Source organism: Solanum stenotomum, chromosome 2 (genome assembly GCF_019186545.1).
Source record: "Solanum stenotomum isolate F172 chromosome 2, ASM1918654v1, whole genome shotgun sequence".
NCBI classification, from domain to species: Eukaryota; Viridiplantae; Streptophyta; class Magnoliopsida; order Solanales; family Solanaceae; genus Solanum; species Solanum stenotomum.
The window spans coordinates 43,066,032-43,086,674 of NC_064283.1; the positions used below are offsets into that span (position 1 = coordinate 43,066,032).

At 38.3% G+C, this 20,643-nt stretch overlaps 2 protein-coding genes across 3 annotated transcripts in view; both read right to left on the reverse strand.

The window, feature by feature from the left end:
• LOC125854870 (probable lysine-specific demethylase ELF6) overlaps positions 1-7,874 on the reverse strand; it is a 31,170-nt gene extending 23,296 nt beyond the window's left edge. The window contains exons 1-3 of one of the 2 annotated variants that reach the window (XM_049534457.1): positions 6,638-7,874; positions 3,068-3,146; positions 2,855-2,922 (exon numbers count right to left, since the gene is read on the reverse strand). In XM_049534457.1, coding sequence (XP_049390414.1) covers positions 2,855-2,922; positions 3,068-3,146; positions 6,638-7,625 — 1,135 coding nt within the window. In that variant the 5' untranslated portion in view covers positions 7,626-7,874. The remainder of the gene's footprint in view (positions 1-2,854; positions 2,923-3,067; positions 3,147-6,637) is intronic. The other variant, XM_049534456.1, reaches the window with a different exon arrangement.
• A 9,247-nt stretch (positions 7,875-17,121) lies between these two features.
• Positions 17,122-18,201, reverse strand: LOC125856000 (uncharacterized). Its single transcript, XM_049535613.1, has one exon. The coding sequence runs from the start codon at positions 18,199-18,201 to the stop codon at positions 17,122-17,124; it is 1,080 nt and encodes a 359-aa protein (XP_049391570.1).
• Between the last annotated feature and the right edge of the window lie 2,442 nt (positions 18,202-20,643).

Sequence of the window (20,643 nt, forward strand, 5' to 3'; positions counted from 1 at the left end):
GTTTGGTGGGTGGGGGAATTGTGTAGGGATTACAAAAAATTAACTTTATTTTTTATTATTTAAAATATTTTTTTCACTCATTGATTTATATTTTTTAACAATTTTTTGGATCCCACTGACACATGTCATAACTTAATTTGTCATAGTGTCATGTCATAGCGAGTGTGTCTCACACACTTAATATTTTTGGCTGACTGTCAAAAAAATGTCAAATAGGTGTCAATCCTAAGTACTAGAGGTGTTCAATAGGTACAAGACTTGGTTGAGGTGTTCAAGTGAAATATGCAGACAACTTTAAGGGGCTGTGTATGACTTAAGCCATTATAAAATTATGCATGCATCATGAAATTGAGGAGTTCATCAATAGAGGATGTTTTTAGATGAAATATCAAATGTTTTATGAAAGGTTGCTTCCTAATTGAAGTATTCTCATTATGAAAGATGATCATGATTTCAATGCTTAGATAAGTGTCTTCATGAACAAGTTGTGAAATCATTGTTTTGAAAGGAGCTATTCTATGATATTAAGCTTATGATTGGATTCGTATAACTAGATTTTACCTTTCCAAATATTTTTTTGAGAAGGTAACAGTCTTGTATTATATTCCAAAAAATCAAACTGAGGTTTACTAATTACAAATAAAAGGAGAGTAGCAGGAAGATCTTCAATCCTAAATAACAAAAATTACAAGGTGCCTAAAGCATTCATTACTGATTCTAGATCATCCATATACTCCTGTTTACACCAAAAATGAAATAAAACCAAGCAATTCATCTTTATCTTCATCTTCATCTTCTGGATGCTGTTACTTTTGTTCTGGAAGCATCTGAGGTTCCTCTCTTTCCACACAGACCACCAAATACAGGTGGGGATGATCTTCCATCTTTCTTTATGACCAGAAATGTAGGCAAAGCTACTCCATATCTTCAGGGCCTGGACAATATATATCTTGGCATCACCCAAAGTAGGCCCTTCGAATTGATGAAAATGCTCCACAAAATATTAGTGATCCTACAGTGAAGAAAGAGGTGATTGACTGTTTCAGCCTCTTCTCCACACAGGAAACACCTAGGACTCAGTTGGATACCCCTTTTCATGAGGTTCTCATGAGTCAAAACAGCCTGCTTTGCTAGTAGCCAAGTGAAGTAGGACACTTTAGGAGGTATTTTAACTTTTCGGATAAGTTTCCATGGCCAGCCAGTAACCTGATGGGTGAAAGAGTTCAACTTTTTGTGAGCTTCCTTCACACTAAAATTTCCGTTGCAGTTATGATTCCAAAACAATCCATCTTGGGAGGTAGAGGTTCCTTTGAATTGTTCAAGGATTCCAAAGAAATCTACTAGTCTTTGGATCTCCCAATATTATGACTATGATATGATTATGCCTATTTTCCATTGGGATTTTACTTATCACCGAGAGGACTTTGAGATAGAGGCTTTTCCGTTAGTAGAGGTCGAGTCTCTAGTAACAATTTCTTTGTCTCATAACTACGTGCCCCCGTAGGACTTGTCTTAGAAAGACATTAGCTAGTGGATCCATCTAAGTTAGAAGTTTATGGTCCTTAGCTTGGCAAAGTAGGACATCTCTTTTCGGTGTGGGAAAGACACTGGATTCCATGTTATAGCTCACATGATCTATGTTGGTTAATGGTAAACATCCCACAAAGAACTATGCTTTTCTCCAAAGGTTTTATGACTTCCTCAATGATTATGATTAAGTTTCCACATGATTTTCAAATGTTGCATTGATCTTGTCCCATGATTTATGATTTAGTTTATTAAGCTTTGACTTGTTTTGCTTAGTCATGCATTAGCATGTTTTGAACTATTCACATTATCACGTTTATGTTTTATGCATCTTCCTTTTACTCAATACATTCAAAGTATTGACGCATATTCTCTTGTGCTTATATTGTTTCATAATATAAGGTTTGACATTCCTCCATCTGGCCGTGGCTGGATTGGTTTGCTCAGCTTTGGTTGCTAGTGGTGAGTCCTCATGGTTCGAGGACGAGATCACACTTTATCATTTCCTTTCCTTATGTCATTTCAGTTTTCAAATGTTGTTCGTGGTTTAGGTATTTTTCCTAACCACATTATGGATACTTGAGGCTTATGTCAGACTTATTATGTTTTCCGCATTATTTCAGTCTTGTTTTCATATTCTCCTAGGTTGAGATATTATGATTTAGACTTGCTTTAGCTTATGACTCATTTCATAGTGTTATTGTGATTCATAGTGTCATATTCATGTCAAGTGGATTGTTTAGGGCCTCTCGGTGTCCTATTTGTCATGTCACGTCTAGGGGGTAGTTTGGGTCGTGACACACCTTCTTCATCGGGATCATGCTTATCTTCTTTCTTCTGCAATGCAACTAGTACCTTGAAGAGAGACGATTTTATTTGTTTTGTTTACCAACTACCACTCACTTCAAAATCTTTATATCATCATTCAACGGTCTTAGCTCCTTCACCAGTCTAAGACTAGGATCACCCTCCCATGAATAGCTCATCTCATTGGGCCCTCAGCTCCTCACCATCACCTTAGGACCTCCATAGAGAACCGTATGTTCTTAAGCCTAAGAAGATTTCTGTTTCCGCATCATTTATAGATAGAGAGAGCTGCTAATGATGGATTGAAGATCTCTGATGTGGAGTAGAAGGAAAAACTTAAATGTCAAAACAGAAAGAAACATATATATATTCATATCCGAGACAAAAGGGGGAAAAAACTTAGTCAACTTATCACGGAGAAAGATGACAATAAAATAAAATAAAAAGAAGCTATATCTGCATTAATTGTTGAAGTTCATCACAATAACAACATCTTTAATAGAAGATCAGAAGCAATTACCATGGCTGAAACCTACATGGTAGGCCCTTGGGAAAGTTACAACAAATTCACCAGGATTCTGTACCAACCTAAGCAAATTAAAAAGAGCACATACATTAGAATGACTGCAAAAAATTTGATAAGTTAGGAACGGCAAAGGAAACCTCCATTTTAGTATCAGGAAATAACCAAGAGAAAAACAAAGTTAAATGGGATCAGACAAACGGAAACCACCTGCAGCAGGGGATGCCTGATGCTACCAGAACTTCAGGTGATAAAAGAGTGGTCTTCTCGCCCAATAGCGCAAGAGCAGCTGGAGATCAAATATTATATTTATTGAATCGGAGAACACGAAATATTTCAGAGAAAAACTCCAAAATATCTCCATTTAAGAGTCAATAAGCGAGTTGCCAGATGACTGAAGCCAAAGATCTACATTGATAAGTGAAAATTGGCAGGCCTATGGAAATTGTTTAACTCAACAACATGATCACTTCTGAAGGCACTTCCAAGAAATAGATCAAATTAAACAGACTTCGTTTTTTGAGAGAAATCTGAAATTTTCATCACCCCATTGATAAAGGGAATCTTTAAAAATAAGGAGGGGGAATACATCCAACTCAAACAAAGAATTGCTGATATTTTAACAAGAGGGATAAATACAGATCATGCAAGGGTCATTATTTACACTTCTGATTTTTCAATCGGTGTTTTGGTTTTAGGTTCAACCGTTCACTTAGTGAAGACAGGTTCCAAAACCCCATAAAGAAGCAGATCATATTTCTTTCCACAGACCACACAAGAAATTCATACTCTTCATTAGATTATTTACTTTCTAACTTATGAAGAGATAATTAGACTGCAAATGCATGTAAACTTCCTACCATGGGTCATATCTCATAACTGCCAGCATACCACCCCTAAACATATACAAATTGAACACCACTGCCAAAAAGTGATATAAAATGTTTTAAGCAATAAGTGCAAGATGTAATTGTATATCATTCAAGGCAATATGACTTTTGCTTCTCCCTGATGGAATGGTTACTCCAATTTACAAAACATGAGAGGTAATTTTCTTAATTGATATGGTAAAAGGTCCACCTACTACGCAAGAACCCAAAAGTAACATCTTCACACTTAGCTCCCTTGTTCACCCAGACATCCAATTTCATGGTTGGAGGTATATAATCTTACAACAAAGTCTTCCTGCCTTATCAATAAGATGTGAATATACAGAGACAACAAACTAGAGGAAAAAGTTTGGTGGTATTTGGACTCCCAGATAGGAGAACCAGTAAAAGGAAATATCAAAGAAAAGAAAACCAACAAGCAAAATTCCATTTTTTATGAATTTACAAAAGAGTAGAAGATTGAGCACAATTGGATTGCAGCCAAAACGAAAAGCTTATGGCAAGAAGCTCTTGAGGCAATTAAAAGGGAAACACACAATTGGATTCTTCGGATGCCCATTATCTTCTTGCCTCTGCTCAAACAAAATGTCATGCTTTCAGCTTCCTATTTAGAGCCACACTAAGTCATTATTCATTTTCCTAAAATAGAATACCTTATCACATATTAAACAGTGTTGTCAAAGGTGCGCTTAAGCCCTGAAGTGAGGCTCAAGACATGTTGAGCAATTTGCCGCGCTTAATGAGTGCGTCAGCAAGGCTCTAAGACAAACTTTTCCGTGTGAAAGAGACGAGTGTTTCCTGAAAAGGCGACACTAAACAATTGATATTTCACTTTATCCTTAAAAAATACAAATTTTTTTCCATATATTTGTTATTCATATTTATAGTTATTATCCTTGAACTAAACATATATGTTTGTATACTTCCTATCTGTTGTGACTTTTTTCATTTAAGCTCATGTTTTATTTGTGCTTTGCGCTTTAAACCCCAGCTGATTGTAGAGCCTTTTTTGTGCTTTTAACTTTTGAACACAGATATCACATAGGATTTTAAAATAGCTTACATTTCTGCATCTATATTTACCTCATTGTCATCAACTAACCTAAAACCAGTAGGAGACATCTTTTATATGAATCCTTTGTATCCATTCCACCAAATAATCAGTATTTTGAATCTTTATAATAACTTGGACAATCTTTACACTGAACATTAAACCACCTCAAAATCTGCTACGCCTTTGCTCCAATGAGAAACAAACATTATATTGATGCAGTAAGGGAAATTTCACATTCAAAATGTACACTATATGTAGGTACAAAATGTCAAATAAATACATCATTCTTTACAAAGATCATTTTGCCGTCTATACTGACTGAATTATCCTACTTACTCCCAAAGTATAAAAAATAGGAAGTCCCACTAATTTAACAAAGAGAGTTTCAACTCTTTAGAATGCTCTTCTTATTTCATATTGTCCAAGTGAGTATCAAAACCACTATCTATGTTCCTCTTCTCAGCTCTTACTTTGCACCCAATAGCATGCCACCGTCAGATTCAAGCATCAACCATTTGACTCCAATATTCTACAGTTTACACCATAGCCTACATGTGAATATCACCTTTTCCACCTAATTACTAATATTGATTTGGGAAAAGTCTCATTAAGTGCTAATTGGTTCCTTGATGATTAGTTGAGTAGTTTTTTCTTTGGATAGGTTAACTTGTTTGGTTTTTTGCGGAAATCAAAGTTTTTCTTATGTTAGTTTAAGTAGTTCACCTAAGGGGAGACACAACTTTTAAAAGGGATCTTTAAAAATCCTTAAAAGAAGGAATGCCCAAAAGTCAGGTATATGGCATGTTGTTCAGTATAAGTGGCTTTGGCTTTTCCACTTGGGAATTTCAAAGCTTTATGACCCAAATTTATTTTAATTTAATAAATTAACAAATATTTCAAGTAGCAATCAGAATAGCTTTGAGTTAAATACTAGTGTAAGTTGATTTGTAGGATCATATCCTAAATTAAGTTTCTAGTATCATAGTTTCCGAAGAAGGGAGAAAAATAGAAGAGACATGTCAAGCTACGAAAGAAAAGAAAGGAAACAACTCAACAAGGTTTTCTCCAATTGCACTAAATAAGGGATGATATGGTAGTGAAAAACAACTCATACACCTAAAATTGACAAGATACTCAACAATTAGTGATGGTGTTAAGGAGCTGCTGACTGGAATTTTCTCAGTCAATGAACATAGATGGGAGGTATTCTTAAAGATGGGAGAGACACTCTACTGGATGTCAAACATCATTTAAAACCAACAACAAAACAAAAAAACTGATTGGAAGAAATATGTCCTAATTCTGAATACCTTCCTACTATTTGTTGTTTCTTCATAATAAACAGGATATAACTACTTCTCTAGCTAATCGCATGGGGTTTGGAAGCTAAACGTTAAGTTATTTGTAAATGAAGTTATCAACCATTTAAAAAAAAACATCTCGAAGGCTTATCCCTGAAAGAAGTGCAATGCGGCAGAGAACAAGCTTTCATGGCTTAAAAATATCCAATTCTGAGAGCAATGGGCATTATACTGTGACTATCCACCATACATTTCACGATTTCTTTCCATTGGCAATAGCAATAGAGTAATGGACAAAGGACAATTATTAGGTAAAAGAAAAGTATCAGCACAACCTGTGATTACCAATTATGAAATAACTGCCAAAGAGCACTAGTTCTTTCCGTCTTTTGTAAGATGATAAAAAATAAGAGTTAGAACATTTCATGAAGCTAAAGAAGATGTCGTGGAAAAAAATAAAATATGCCTTTCATTCTTTTTTTTTCTTTTGTAAATTTCATCACATTGTTGTTGACAAAAAAGTATATATTCATACCTAATCGATCAGTAGTTTTTCCATAAGCATGACAACGAATGACTTCTTCAAAACTAAATGCATAATCTCCTGGCACTGCATACCAAGTCTTAGGGGATCCTGTATGAAGAAAATTTAGACTGTGAAGCTCATGATCCTCAACATGCCAAGCAAACCAGCTAAACAGCATCCCTATATAGACCATTGGTGAAGTAACACCAGGGATATCATCTGGCATGAAGCGAGTGAGTGAGCCAGGCGACCGCGCAATTACTTGCAAATTCCAAGGACTGTTTGCAAGCTTCCAACCAGCACTACCTTCCATTTCAGCAGCATTACTACAACCTTTTGGCCTAAAAGGAGATGAGTTTGATAAAGGGGTTAACAAAGTAGAGGATGGTGTCTCTACACTATGATGAGACCGACCTTTGTCCACACTAGTACTCAAACTTCTTCTATCAAGAATTTTCCTGTTACGTGGTCTTTTTGTCCTGCAAAAATTCCCCTCTGGCTCCCCAAAGGCAGAACCAGGCACATCATTTGCATACTCGACGTAGATAGGGTGGTCAAAAGCAGTTTTCCAAAACATTGCCTCGACAAGGAAGGGAGAAATGTCCTTAACGATGCCGAATTGAGTCCTGGCAAAGTTCTTGGACTTGGTTTCGAACTGGTCTAGTGTATAAAGTTGTCCACTTTGCCAGACTTGCTTCTGAGCTCCAAATGGGAATTTCTTCTTTTCAGTATGACCCAATTCCTGATGTCGGGTGGTAAAAACAGGGGCACCAGCAGAATTGAGGTCGGGGCACTTTGATAGAGAGTTGTTCAAGTTATGAAGGACATACTTCTTTGAAGGTTTAGGCAATGGCGGAATGACCTTACATATACCAAAAGCACTAGCTTCCTTCTCAATTTTTGATATATAGGCAATGGGGTCAGCAAATTCAGTATCAGTAGGTCGAAATTCAGGTGCGAGGGGCAACCCTTTAAGCCATTCAGGTATATCATCCATCACAATTCCACAAAATTCAAAAACCTAATTCCTTCCACTCCTCTCTATCTCTTCTAGGTTATATTATAAGGGCCACTGGGCGTAATATAGCACCTTTTCCTTAACCTACGCCCCCCACGACTCTCCCACGCTTCTATCCACCCCAACTTTTGCACGCCGGCCGGCTCACACTAGGTGCCTTCGCCGTCCATCGTTTCATCAGTTTTTCTTTTTTAAAACGGAAAATGCCCAATTTCTCAACACCTTGTTTGGACATTGTTCTCAAATACATCCTCCCTATGTTATTTTGTTTTTTTAAAAAAAGAAATAATCACACCATATAAGTAATTTATTTAAGCCAAATATTGCGTTCATCTATCTTATATATAAATATAAATAAAAAAAAAAAATATATATATATATATATTATATATATATTCAAATATGAATATAAATGTTGATTGACAAAAATAACCTTTAAATATTAAATGACTTTTATACCCTTAGGAGTCATTGGTGTGAGGTATGAGATATAATAATCTTAGGATATTATCTGGTGTTTGATTAGAGGTATTAGATAGTTGTGGGTGTGAGGCCCTCTTTTTTTTCTTGCATAATATACATAATATGGCATAGCATGGTTATATGAGGTGTATATGACATGGTACAGTATATCGGGAGAATAAGACTGCTAATGGGTGGCAATATCAAGGAACTAAGAGTAAATACATAAAATCTCCCTGAACTTCTCCACGAAACTTACTTTAGCATTACAACTTTACAGGTAATTATTCCCCCCCCCCCCCATTATTGTTGTCCGAAGTGAATTATTATTAATTTAATGACCCTCTATGTCATTAAACTTATTATTGACTTAATGACCCTCCATGTCATTTCCTCTTTATTGCATTCCTTTCAGCATTTAGAGTGTTCATATAACAACTCCAAGTCATTTATAACTTGCTGGATTGATGGCTCGATCACCTGGTCGTTCTTTTAGCTTTTGTGCAAGTTTTCACGTTTTGGAGATTTTGAATCTTGAACGGTTGACTTCGGTATAAACTTTAGGTAACCACATCAAAATGTAATTTTGATGGTTTTGTTAACACAAAAATGTCGACTTTGGTATAGAAAGACCTTCAGTGCGAATCCCAAGGCTTCTGGGCTTATCTCGAGCTTATAATGAAGTTTGGGTTTAAAAATTTGTCGAGACGACCTCGGTTGAAAGTTTTCACATCTCTGTTGAGTCTGGAATGTAGAATTTGGTAGGGTAGCATATTTCATTTGCCTGCATGGGGTTCCAAAAAATTTCGAGCACCTTGTCAAAGATTTTAAGGCTTGTAAATCAACATGTGTTGCATAAATTAGTGCACCTCCATTTATTCTCTGTGTTTGTGTGCCTCAGACCGCATTCGGGGTAGTCAATGATATTAATCTTTGCGTTCACGAGCCTGGTACTGCATTCGCAGAGACTCGGGGAGCTTGGTCATCACGTTCATGGCCTTACATCGTATTCCTGAAGGTCAAGGTAGCTGGCCCTTTGCACTTGTGGGCTCAGTGCCGCATTCGCGGAGTTTTTGGCGCCCGACCTTTTGTATTTGCACACTAGGTCCTGCATTCACAAAGTTCATTCAATTGGTCTTTTAATTAAGATCAATCCTGAAAATCAGTCATTTTCCATTATTGTTGTCACGACCCAGGGGTACCCCTAGATGTAACATGGCGTATAGAACCCCGAAGGACTCCATGCAAGCTACTTAGTCCTCATAACATAAGAAAGAATAATAAGAGTAAAACACATTTCAAGTCTAAAATGTTTTTCATAAACGAAAGCGGAAGTCTAGAGACTTGTCTCACCATAGCCATCTATTACAATATCGAATGAAATTGGGCCTAGCCCATACATCATATTCAAAAGTAGCAATACATGAAAGAAAGGAACTAAACAATGAAACTCCGTCCTCGAAGCATGAGGACTCACCAAAGCTCGAAATCTCTAGATCAACACTTAGCTACAAAACTGACCCTGACTGTCGGACCCTACATTTGGAAACAATGTAGGCAAAAGTATGTGTTAGTACAAAAATGCATCAAGTATGATAACTAAGCTTAAAAACATTTAAAACATGCACAAAGGGACATTTCATTTCATAGCATGCAATTTGTCAAGTTTAAACATCATTATAGATATAGTTGGAAAACATAAGCCAGAATCATCATATTCAATACAAACTAGCATCATCTTTAACTTCTTTGAACACTTACGAGATACTTCATTAAGCATGTCTTAGTTCATCATTAATAGTATTGTGGGAATAAGCCTTAATCGACATGAGACCATTTGAGCTATAACATGATCACTTGGTGTTACCCACACCGGAAAGAGTTGTCCTACTTGCCTAAGGTAGAACCATGAACTCTTAGCTTAGGTGGACCCACTAGCTAGATAACCTATGGGGGCACATAGTGATGAGATACAGAGATTTCTACTAGAAACCCAGACTCAACTAACGTAAATGGTTTCCATCTCATGAGACATACATGCAAGCCCGGACTCAACTGACGTAAAGGCTTCCATCTTATTTCAATATCCACTCGGTGCTAAGCATAAATCCCACGAAGTACTTATTAAGTCTTACTTAACTCATGTCTCATGAAAGGATGTCCTTGACAACCAATCCAAGTTAGTTCATTAGGATAGCTCATTAGATCATGCGTGAGAAAACCTTTCACCGTCCATGTCTACATGTAAATCTTAGATTCAATTAGGTGAGAAATCCTTTTAACCTTAGAATCTTCATTATGTGAGAAAACCTTTCCCATCATGTTCATTATGTGTTCATGAGAATGTCCTTTCAATCAACACGACAACATTATCATAATCATTGACACTTTATTCTCCAACTGTCTTTAAAACATTTACTTAGATTTCATAAAAACATGCATAATCTCATACTTTGCCCTTTCAAGGTTCAAAACCTACTATAAATCATCACATCTAAAGATCAAGCATTAGAAATGGATTTCATTATAATTCATATGATTCCACCACTTCATGCATCAATTCATAAAATTCCTCTTTCATCAACAAAGACCCACATTATAAGATCACAATTGAGAAATATGGGAATTTCATGGGTTTTCGGGGATACATCATAAAAACCATAGGAAATCGTAAATTCTTGCTTATAATAACATAATTCAACCATTAGAATCAATTTTGAAAGGAACCCGTGACTTTTGAATCAAACCCTAACAATGGGGTTTTCTATCTTTCTTTTGAACTTGAATTTTGAAGGAACTCCATGGATGGAAGGTGTCCATGGATGAAAGTTATCATACCTCAAGTCCAATTTCCTATCTTCAATGGAGAATTTGGATCAGGTGAAATCTTCTTCTTCTTCTTCAAGTTCTAGAGAGAGAATATTTGAGAGAAGTTGGTTTTATTTTGGGAATTTGGAAGAATGAATTAAAGGGGGTGCATTTGGGGCAAAAAAGACTTATATAGAGGTTCTAAATATAGGTAAAACGACATAGTGTTGGAATTAATTAATTAGAAAAAGACCCCACTGCCCCTAAAAATAACTGTCAACTGATCACAGACGGACCTAGTTGACGGACTGTGGACTGACCTACGGTCCATCCTGGTGAACCGTGGTTCATGGTCAAAAAGGTGGATCTTGGGGTCTCGAACCACGGACCCCGACCACAGACAATGGTCTGACCTACAGTCAATAGGTCTGGTCGTGGTCCTTGACCTTAGCACCCTTGGCAGGGTGACCAACCCATGGACCTACCTACGGTCCATGGTTCAACCCATGAGCCGTGGTTGGCCTCCGTGGCTGGCACCTGCAACTTTCCAAAATCTGGTTCATTTCCTTTTTTCGGATACGGGGTTACAATATCTCTCCCTTGGGGCCATTCGTCCTCAAATGAGATCTAAACTGGTTCTAAAAGAGTAGGAGAGGAACTAACAACCTAACCTTCGATGCAATGCATACAACCAAGGAGGAACTATCGACTCCAAACTAGGACATTCTCAAAACATCATAAGAGGGGTGAACTAACTATATCAGCCCATTATGCATGCAATTCACATAAATAAGGAGAAAATATCAACTCCAAACTCATCATACTCAAATGCATCAAAAAGGAAGTAGGAACAACATCTAACAACCCATTATGCATGAAACATTTCAACATTTCTCATGTTCTAGGAGGAACAACCTTCTCCAAGCTCAAGAGCATGCTCAGCACAATCTCATGGAGCCAATATGCCACTTGCTCTCAAAAAGCATAACTAAATCATGTTCAACAATTCATCTCATGAAGCGTATAAGCAACTTATACTTAATGCACAACAACATGAGGAAAATCAACAACATAATTCATTTTCTTTCAAAACATAAGCTTTCATGAACGTGCATAACTTAAGGAGATCATGGGACACATAAAATATACATGACTCCAAAACATAGAACAAAACAAGAGGAACTCATCACCTCAAGCTAGAGTAGGAGTGGAAGGAAAGAGATGAGGATATCGGGACATCATATCGACCTCGGCCTCCCAAGTAGCACCCTCAACTAAATGATTCCTCCACAATACTTTTACGGAAGAAACTTCTTTATTCCTTAACCCCTTAACATGTAGGTCCAAAATCTCAACCGAAACTTCCTCATAAGAGAGACTTTCATCAACTCCCAACCCTTATAGGGGAATTATAAATGTCGGATCTCCAATTTCTTAAGCATAAAGACATGGAAAATCGGATGCACCGATGCCAACTCATTTGGCAAGTCCAACTCATAAGCAACCTTACCAATACTTCTCAAAATTTGATGTGGGCCTACATACCGGGGACTAAGCTTCCCTTTCTTATGAAACCTCATTACACCCTTCATTGGTGAGATTTTCAAGTAAACCCAATCGTGGACATCAAATTCAAGATCCCTTCTTCTAACATCGACATATGACTTTTGTTGACTTTGAGTCGTTTTCAACCTCTCTCTAATAAGCTGAGCTTTTTCAATTGCTTCATAAACTAGCTCGGGACCTATCAAAGCAACTTCACCTACCTCAAACCAACCTATAGGAGACTAACACCTCCTACCATAAAGAGCCTCAAATGGAGCCATACTAATACTCGAGTGATAACTATTATTACAGGCAAATTCAATCCATGGAAAATGGTCATCCCAATTACCCTTAAAATCAATCACACTAGCCCTTAACATGTCTTCCAAAGTTTGGATAGTACGCTCTGCTTGCCCATCGGTTTAGGGATTAAAATTCATGCTAATCTTAACCTGTCACGACCCAGGGGTACCCCTAGATGTAACAAGGCACATAGAACCCCAAAAGGCTCCATGTAAGCCACTTAGCATATCATAACATAAGCAATAGGACAATAAGAGTAAAAACACATTTCAAGTCTAAAATTTTCATAAAAGCAAAGCGAAAGTCTAGACTCTAAGTCTCAACTTACAATGTTCAAATGAGAAAAAGGGACACAACCCATACAACATAGTCTAAAAAGAAGTACAAGAAATGAACTACTAAGAATTAACATCTGTCCTCGAATCTTAAGGACTCACCAACAATCTAGGAGAATAAGCAAATTCAAGCTTCTAGCCATAATGATTAGCACCTTGAGAACCGGACCCTACACTTGGGGAAAATGTAGGAAAAGTAGGCGGTAATACGAAAATGCTCCAAGTATGATAGTCATGCAGAAAGACATCAAAAATATGTTAAAAGGGACATTTTAGTGGCATGCATGCAATTTACTAAGTTAAAGCATCATTTTGAAGATAATGGAAAAACATGAGTCATAAGAATATTCATTACATAGAGCATCATAACATAAGAGGAACATATCATAAATACCCTAAAAGCATACTTTTGCAATGCATGAATAAGACCCCATAATCTCACCCATGGTAAGTAAAGCTTCTTAAGTAACCATAGTGCATAATACATATTCTTGTTCATATTGTTGTCATAGTGGGAAATAATCCTTAACCGACATAGACCATGTGAGCTTATCATGGAATCTGGTGTCTACCCCATACCGAAAAGGGGTTGTCCTACTTGCCTAAGGTAGAACCATACTCTTAGCTTAGGTGGATCCACTAGCTAAATACCTATGAGAGCACATAGTTTATGGGATAAGGAGATTGCCAACCCGGACTCAACTAAGGTTGAAGGTTTCCATCTCATGAGATATATACTTTGGGAACTCGGACTCAACTAGCGTAGAAGGAACCGATTTGGAAAGACGGACTCAACTAGTGTAAATGCTTTCATTGGGAAGCCTAACTCAACTAGTGTAAAAGCTTCCCTCTCATATTCAATATCCACTCGAAGCTAAGCATTAATTCCCATGGAGTTCTTATTAAGTCTTGACTTAAATTCATATTCATGGAAGAATGTCTTGACACTCAATCAAATATAACTCATAAGATAGCTCATTAGATCATGCGTGAGAATGATACGATTCTCACAAGAGAAATGATGATAATATGCGAAAATAAAAAAAGACGAAAAGTAAAGGATAAATAATTAGACACACAAAGAGGAAATCAAAGGCAACCTATGAGTATATTAAACCCAAAGACCTCAATCGATTAATCCTACAATAGCACCTAACTCTTACGACGACCTCAAGGGAATCAATATCCGAGCAATCGATGTTTCTAACCAAAAGACAACAAAAGCTTACCAAGCTCTCAACACTCAACATGAGTTTTCAGTTTTAAATATCAAAATAATCTACGTCTAAAATCAACCCTAGCTAGCTATTTATAGGTTTTAAAATAAAAGGCCCAAAAATAACCCGAAATGAAAATGGGCGAACTGGGTCGGGTCGCCAAGTGGGTTGGGCGATGCGCTGACCTGGTTGGCGAGCTTCTCTGCGTGATCTTCAACCATGGTCACGTTTTAGAGCATTAGGCGAGTTGGGACCATCGCCTAAGCCATTGGGCAATGCGCCAAGTGGGCCCTGCTCGCCAAAAGTGCCTTCTTCTGCAATCTTCAAGGCATGAAAGTCCTTGCTTGTCATCAACACCATCTCGAGCACCTCCATCTTCATAAATAACCCTTGCATCCTTTGAAGGTCTTGAGCTTGGCTTCTAGTAAATGGCCTAGATGAAATCTGTATTGCATCATTCTCTCCTTCTTGAAAAGAATTTGTCCTCAAATTCGACGGATCATCATCACCAACAGTTGGAAAAGGGGACAGGTCGCACACATTGAAAGTGTTGTGCACTTGATATTCCGGAGGAAGGGCACCCTTATAGGCATTGTCGTTGAGCCGCTCAATCACCGGAAATGGTCCATCACCTCGCGACATTAGCTTCGTCTTACGAGGGTGGGAAAATGCTCCTTGCAAAAGTGTACCCACACCCAATCACCCGGTTCAAACACAATCCTCTTATGGCCCTTGTTAGCCCTTTTTGTTACATCTTGGTTCTTCTTCTCTAAGTGCAGTCGCACCTTTTCATGTAGCTTCCGCATAGCTTCAGCTCGCTTACTCCCATCTAAGCTTCACAACATCTTGAGAAAGAGGAGTGAGATCTAAAGGGGTTAGGGGGTTAAAACCATAACCTACTTTAAATGGAGTCATGCTAATAGTACTATGAATAACTCGATTATATGCAAACTCAACCAAAGGCAAATGTTCCTCCCATGAGGCCAACTTTCCCTGCACGACGGCACGAAGCATAGAACCCAAGGTTCTATTCACAACTTCAGTTTGGCCATCAGTTTGTGGGTGACACGAAGTTGAGAACAACAACTTTGTACTAAGTCTACCCCATAATTCCTTCCAAAAGTGACTAAGGAATTTTGGATCCCTATCACTCACAATGGTTTGAGGAATTCCATGCAATTTAACAACATGCTCAACAAATAAAGACACTACATTGGTAGCATCATCACATTTATGGCATGGAATGAAATGAGCCATCTTTGAAAATTGATCAACAACGATAAAGATGTTATCTCTACCTCTTTTGGTCCTTGGCAAACCCAAAACAAAGTCCATTGAAATATCAAGCCAAGGTCTTTGAGGGGTGGTAAGGGGAGTGTATAAACCATGGGGAAGGAGGCGTGACTTAGCACGTCGACATACAACACATTGACCACAAATTCGAACAACATCTTTATGCATTTTAGGCCAATAGGATTGTTCCTCAAGAATTCCCCTTATTTTCTCAATACCAAAATGACCCATTAAACCCCCATTGTGTGCCTCCCTCACAAATAGTTCTCTCCAAGAGCTCACATGCACACAAAGCCTCTTGCCTTTGAACAAGAAACCATCAAACTTGGAATAGGGAGTAGAAGACCTATCCCTCATCCACCTTTCCCTCTCCTATTCCTCACAATCTTTGAAGATTTGAGCGAACACGGGATCCTCGGGATACAATGCCTTCAAACATTCAAAGCCAATCAATTTGGAAGACAAAGTATTTATCAAAACATGTTTTCTAGACAAGGCATCGACCACCACATTTTCCTTTCCTTTTTTGTATTGGATTACATAAGGGAAAGTTTCAAGGAATTCAATCCATTTAGCGTGACTCTTGTTCAACTTTCCTTGGGTCCAAATATGCTTTAGGGACTTATGGTCAGTCCTAATGACAAATTCTTTGGGCCACAAGTAATGTTGCCAATTACCCAAAGCTCTAATCAAGGCATACAACTCAAGATCATAAGTAGAATAATTCAAAGTAGCACCTTTTAGCTTTTCACTAAACTAAGCAATGGGCTTTTGGTCTTGCATTAAGACGGCTCCAATGCCTACTTTACTAGCATCACATTCCACTTCAAACATTTTATCAAAATCAAGTAATTGCAATAAAAGAGCGAAACTAAGCATGGATTTTAAAGCCTCGAAAGCGTTGGCTTGTTCCTATCCCCACTTAAAAGGTTTATCCTTTCGGATTACCTCTAGCAAGGGGCTGCAATGGTACTAAAACATTTGACAAATCGCCTATAAAAACTGGCCAGCTCATGAAAGCTTCGAACATCACTTATGGATTGCAGAATTGGCCAATTCTTAATAGCATCAATTTTAGACTCGTCACCTTCAACCCCTCTTGAACTCACAACAAAACCTAAGAAGGCAACTTCATCAACATAAAATGAACACTTATCAAGATTAGCATAAAGTTGTTCCTTCCTAAGCACATCAAACACACATCTCAAATGCTCAACATGATCATGCATGGTCTTGCTGTAAATCAAAATATCATCAAAATAGAAAACCACAAATTTCCCTTTCAAGGGTTTCATCGCATGATTCATGAGACGCATAAAAGTACTAGGAGCATTAGTGAGACCATATGGCATCACCAACCATTCATATAGACCAAACTTGGTCTTGAAGGCGGTTTTCCATTCATCACTGGGGTTCATCCGGATTTGATGATAACCAACCATTCAACTCATCAAGCATATCATCTAACCTAGGGATAGGATGACAATACTTTACCGTTATTTTGTTGATGGCTCAACAATCAACACATATGCGCCATGCTCTATCTTTCTTTGGAACCAATAGAATCGACACGACACGTGGACTCATGCTCTCTCTAGAATAGCCTTTGTTGAGAAGTTCCTCAACTTGCCTTTGTAGCTTCTTGGTGTCCTCTAGATTGCTTCGATAAGCCAGCTTTTTTGGCAATTGTGATCCTGGCACGAAGTCAATTTGGTGCTCAATTCCCCGATGAGGGGGTAATTCACTTGGAATCTCATTTGGAAAGACATCCTTATAATCCTGCAAAAGAAAGGAAATAGAATTGGGAAGGGAAGAATGGGATTGGTTAGTTTGTAGTACATGATCCCTATGTTTGATAAGGATAAAAGAACTTTTAGACTCAATTTTATCCCTTATCTCTTTGTAATTAGCCAACAACACTTGGGCCTTTCCTTTCAACTTCCTCCTCTCCTCCTCTTCTTGGCTCTCAGCCTCCATATGTTCCTGTTCACACTTCTTCTTTTCCCTCGACTCATTCATTCTTTGATATATATCATTGACTTGAGAGGGGGACATAGGATGAAGAACATATTTATGATCATTCAACACAAGTGAATATTTGTTGATTCTCCCATCATGTTTGGTTGAACGATCATGTTGCCATGGTCTCCTGAGTAGCATATGACAAGTTTGTGTTGGGACCACATCACATAGAACCTCATCTTGATACTTCCCAATCTTAAACTTGATCATCACCTGTCGATGCACTCTCAATTCTCCACACTCACTCAACCATTGAAGTTTGTACGATGTAGCATGCTTAGTGGTAGGAAGTTTTAAGAATTCCACCAATACAGTGCTAGCAACATTTGCACAACTCCCACTATCAATGAATAAGGAACACACATTATCCTTGATGAAGCACTTGGAGTGAAATAAATTCTCTCTTTGACTCTGATCATCCAAGGCCTTACTAACCATTGCTCGTATCACCACATATAGAGGAGTAACACTCTCTCCTTCTTTGACACAAAGGTTTGGTTCCTCATCTTTTTCATCTTCAAACTCATTCTCTTCTTGAGGATCTTCTTCACAACCTTCTTCTGGCTCCATTTATTTACTAAGATATATTTTTCCTCCTTGAAGTAGAGCAATCAGTCGATTGGGACACTCACGCATTATATAACCCCATCCCCTACATTTGTGACATTGAATACATTTAGGGAACTTGGTTGGGTTAGTGATACCTTTGTCTCTAGGCGGGTACTTTGGAGTGTTTCCTTCGAAGGGCTTCTTCGCATAAGACTTCTTAACATCCGAACCCTTGTCCCAACCCCACGATGTTTGAGCTCCCCCTTTGTTCTTGCTCTAAGATTTGGAAGATGAAGTCTTGTACTTAGCCACCTTCTCCTCCTTGAATTCTAGTTTTATCTCATGGGCGGCTTCAAAAGCATCATTCAAAGTAGCAAACCTATGAAGGGTCATCTTAGAAGAAATCTCTTTGTTCAACCCTACCTTGAAGCGAATCATGACATGCTCTTCAATTTCTCTATATTCCAACTTCATGACTGTGTTTTGGAACTTGTCATGATAGGCTTCAACACTTTTGCTTCTTTGCCTCAAGTTATACAATTTGGCAAGTAATCCTTGGCGGTATCTTTTCGGAACATACTTAGCTCTCATCAACCTTTTCAACTAGGGCCATGGTGGAGGATGACCTTGTTGAACAACTAAGTGATACCTCTTCATATTCTCCCACCATGTGACAACATACCCCTCGAATTGCGCGATAGCATAGCAACTACTTTTGACCTCCGCCAATTCATTCACATTGAAAATCCAATCACATTTTAACTCCCATTCTAAGTAAGCATCGGGATTGCATTCCCCTTTGAATGTTGGAAGATTCGTTTTGATAGAGTTGATGCCAACATCTCGGCCTCCATGGCCACCTTGGTCATTGTAACGATAACCCCTTTGATGCCCTCCTTGATAGCGGTTACCATGTTCTTTTCTAGCTTCTTGACCAACTTCATGATTGCAATTGACTTCCCATTGATTTCCACCTTGAGGGTGCTTCCCATGTTGTCTCCTCTCAAACGGAATTGGACCCAATCTATCTCTTGGTCCACTTTGCAACAATTGACCTCTTGGTCGATTCCTTGGTGACTCATTCCATGGTGGTTCTTCATCTTCACCCTCATAACCTCCTTGATCTTCTTCATTCCTCATCTCATTCATGGGATTTGGTTGTGGTTGTGGTCTTTGGTAGGAAATGTTTTGGTTAAGTGGTGTTTGGTAAGGATGGCTTTGAGTTGGTGGAGCTTCTTGACTAAGCGGAAAATGGAACGGTCGATTGGAACTTTGGCTATTTGAACCCAATTGATTGAAAGTTGGGTGCAAATCTTGGTGGAGGGTTCCCGGAGTGAGTAGGAGAATTAGTGTGATCATTCCCACTTGTAGAAGCAAGAAAGGTAGCTTGTGGTGTGGAGTCATTGGAGTTGACTCTACCTTCCACAGTAGCAAGCCTACCATCCATCTTTGCTATATCACCTCTCACGTTGTTCAACACTTCCAACAAAGTTGCCAAAGTAATATCTCCAATAGGTGCTTGAGTTTCATTTCCGGTCTCCATTGTACCTGCAATAAGACAATTCACAAGCAGAAAACACGTCAAGTTAGTAAAGAACTCACAAACACTCTTGTTTACGCACCTTTTAATTGCCTCATAATTGGCGCGACTAAGGTTGACAATTGTTTATACTCCGCCGATCACAAGGTATCAATTTCAACTCAAGGTCAGAATGGATTCTTGTTTGAAGAAGAACGGACAACTCGATTGAACAAACGGACTTGAATCAATAATTAACTACGAAATAAAAATGAGAAAAACACGAAAATAAAAGGCACAAACAACGAAGATAATTCAAGAACCGATAGCCAACAAGTAGAGTAATTACGAGTTGATAATTGGTTTAGGATTCTTAAGAACATTTCAGAATCAGAAGAAAAGAAACTAAGAATTTAAAACATGAGATTAGGAGTAACTAGAGTGTTCGATCGCTGAATGACCTGTTTTCTTCGCCTAAGTTGAAGTTCAACTGGCCAGCTTGAAGATGGACTCACCAAACTCTGCAAACGGACAAGGCAACTCGGCGATAGGGGTGGTAGTTCGGCGATGCGTCGATTGGACTCGGCGACCAAGGGTTGGTTCTGCCGAATGTTCCAGTAGCTCCCTCAAATGGGTGACCAAATCGATGAACAACCTGCCTAAAGGGCGAGGCACTGATTGGTTAGGCGATGCACACTTTTGCTCGCCCAATTGACCTTCTGCAACTCCTTCAAAGCTCTGAAATTTGAAATCTGGCGGGCCACCCCCACCCCCGCTCTTGTCCTTTAGTACTTGCCCCTTTTGTAATTTCCCCTTTAATAAACACTTTTACTCTTTCTCTTTCTTCCCCTTTTGGATCAAACCCCTTCTTTTCAAATGTTCTTCCCCTCAAAGATTTGAATACTCTTTAAAACTTCAAGAACAAGATGAAGACCCTAAATAAA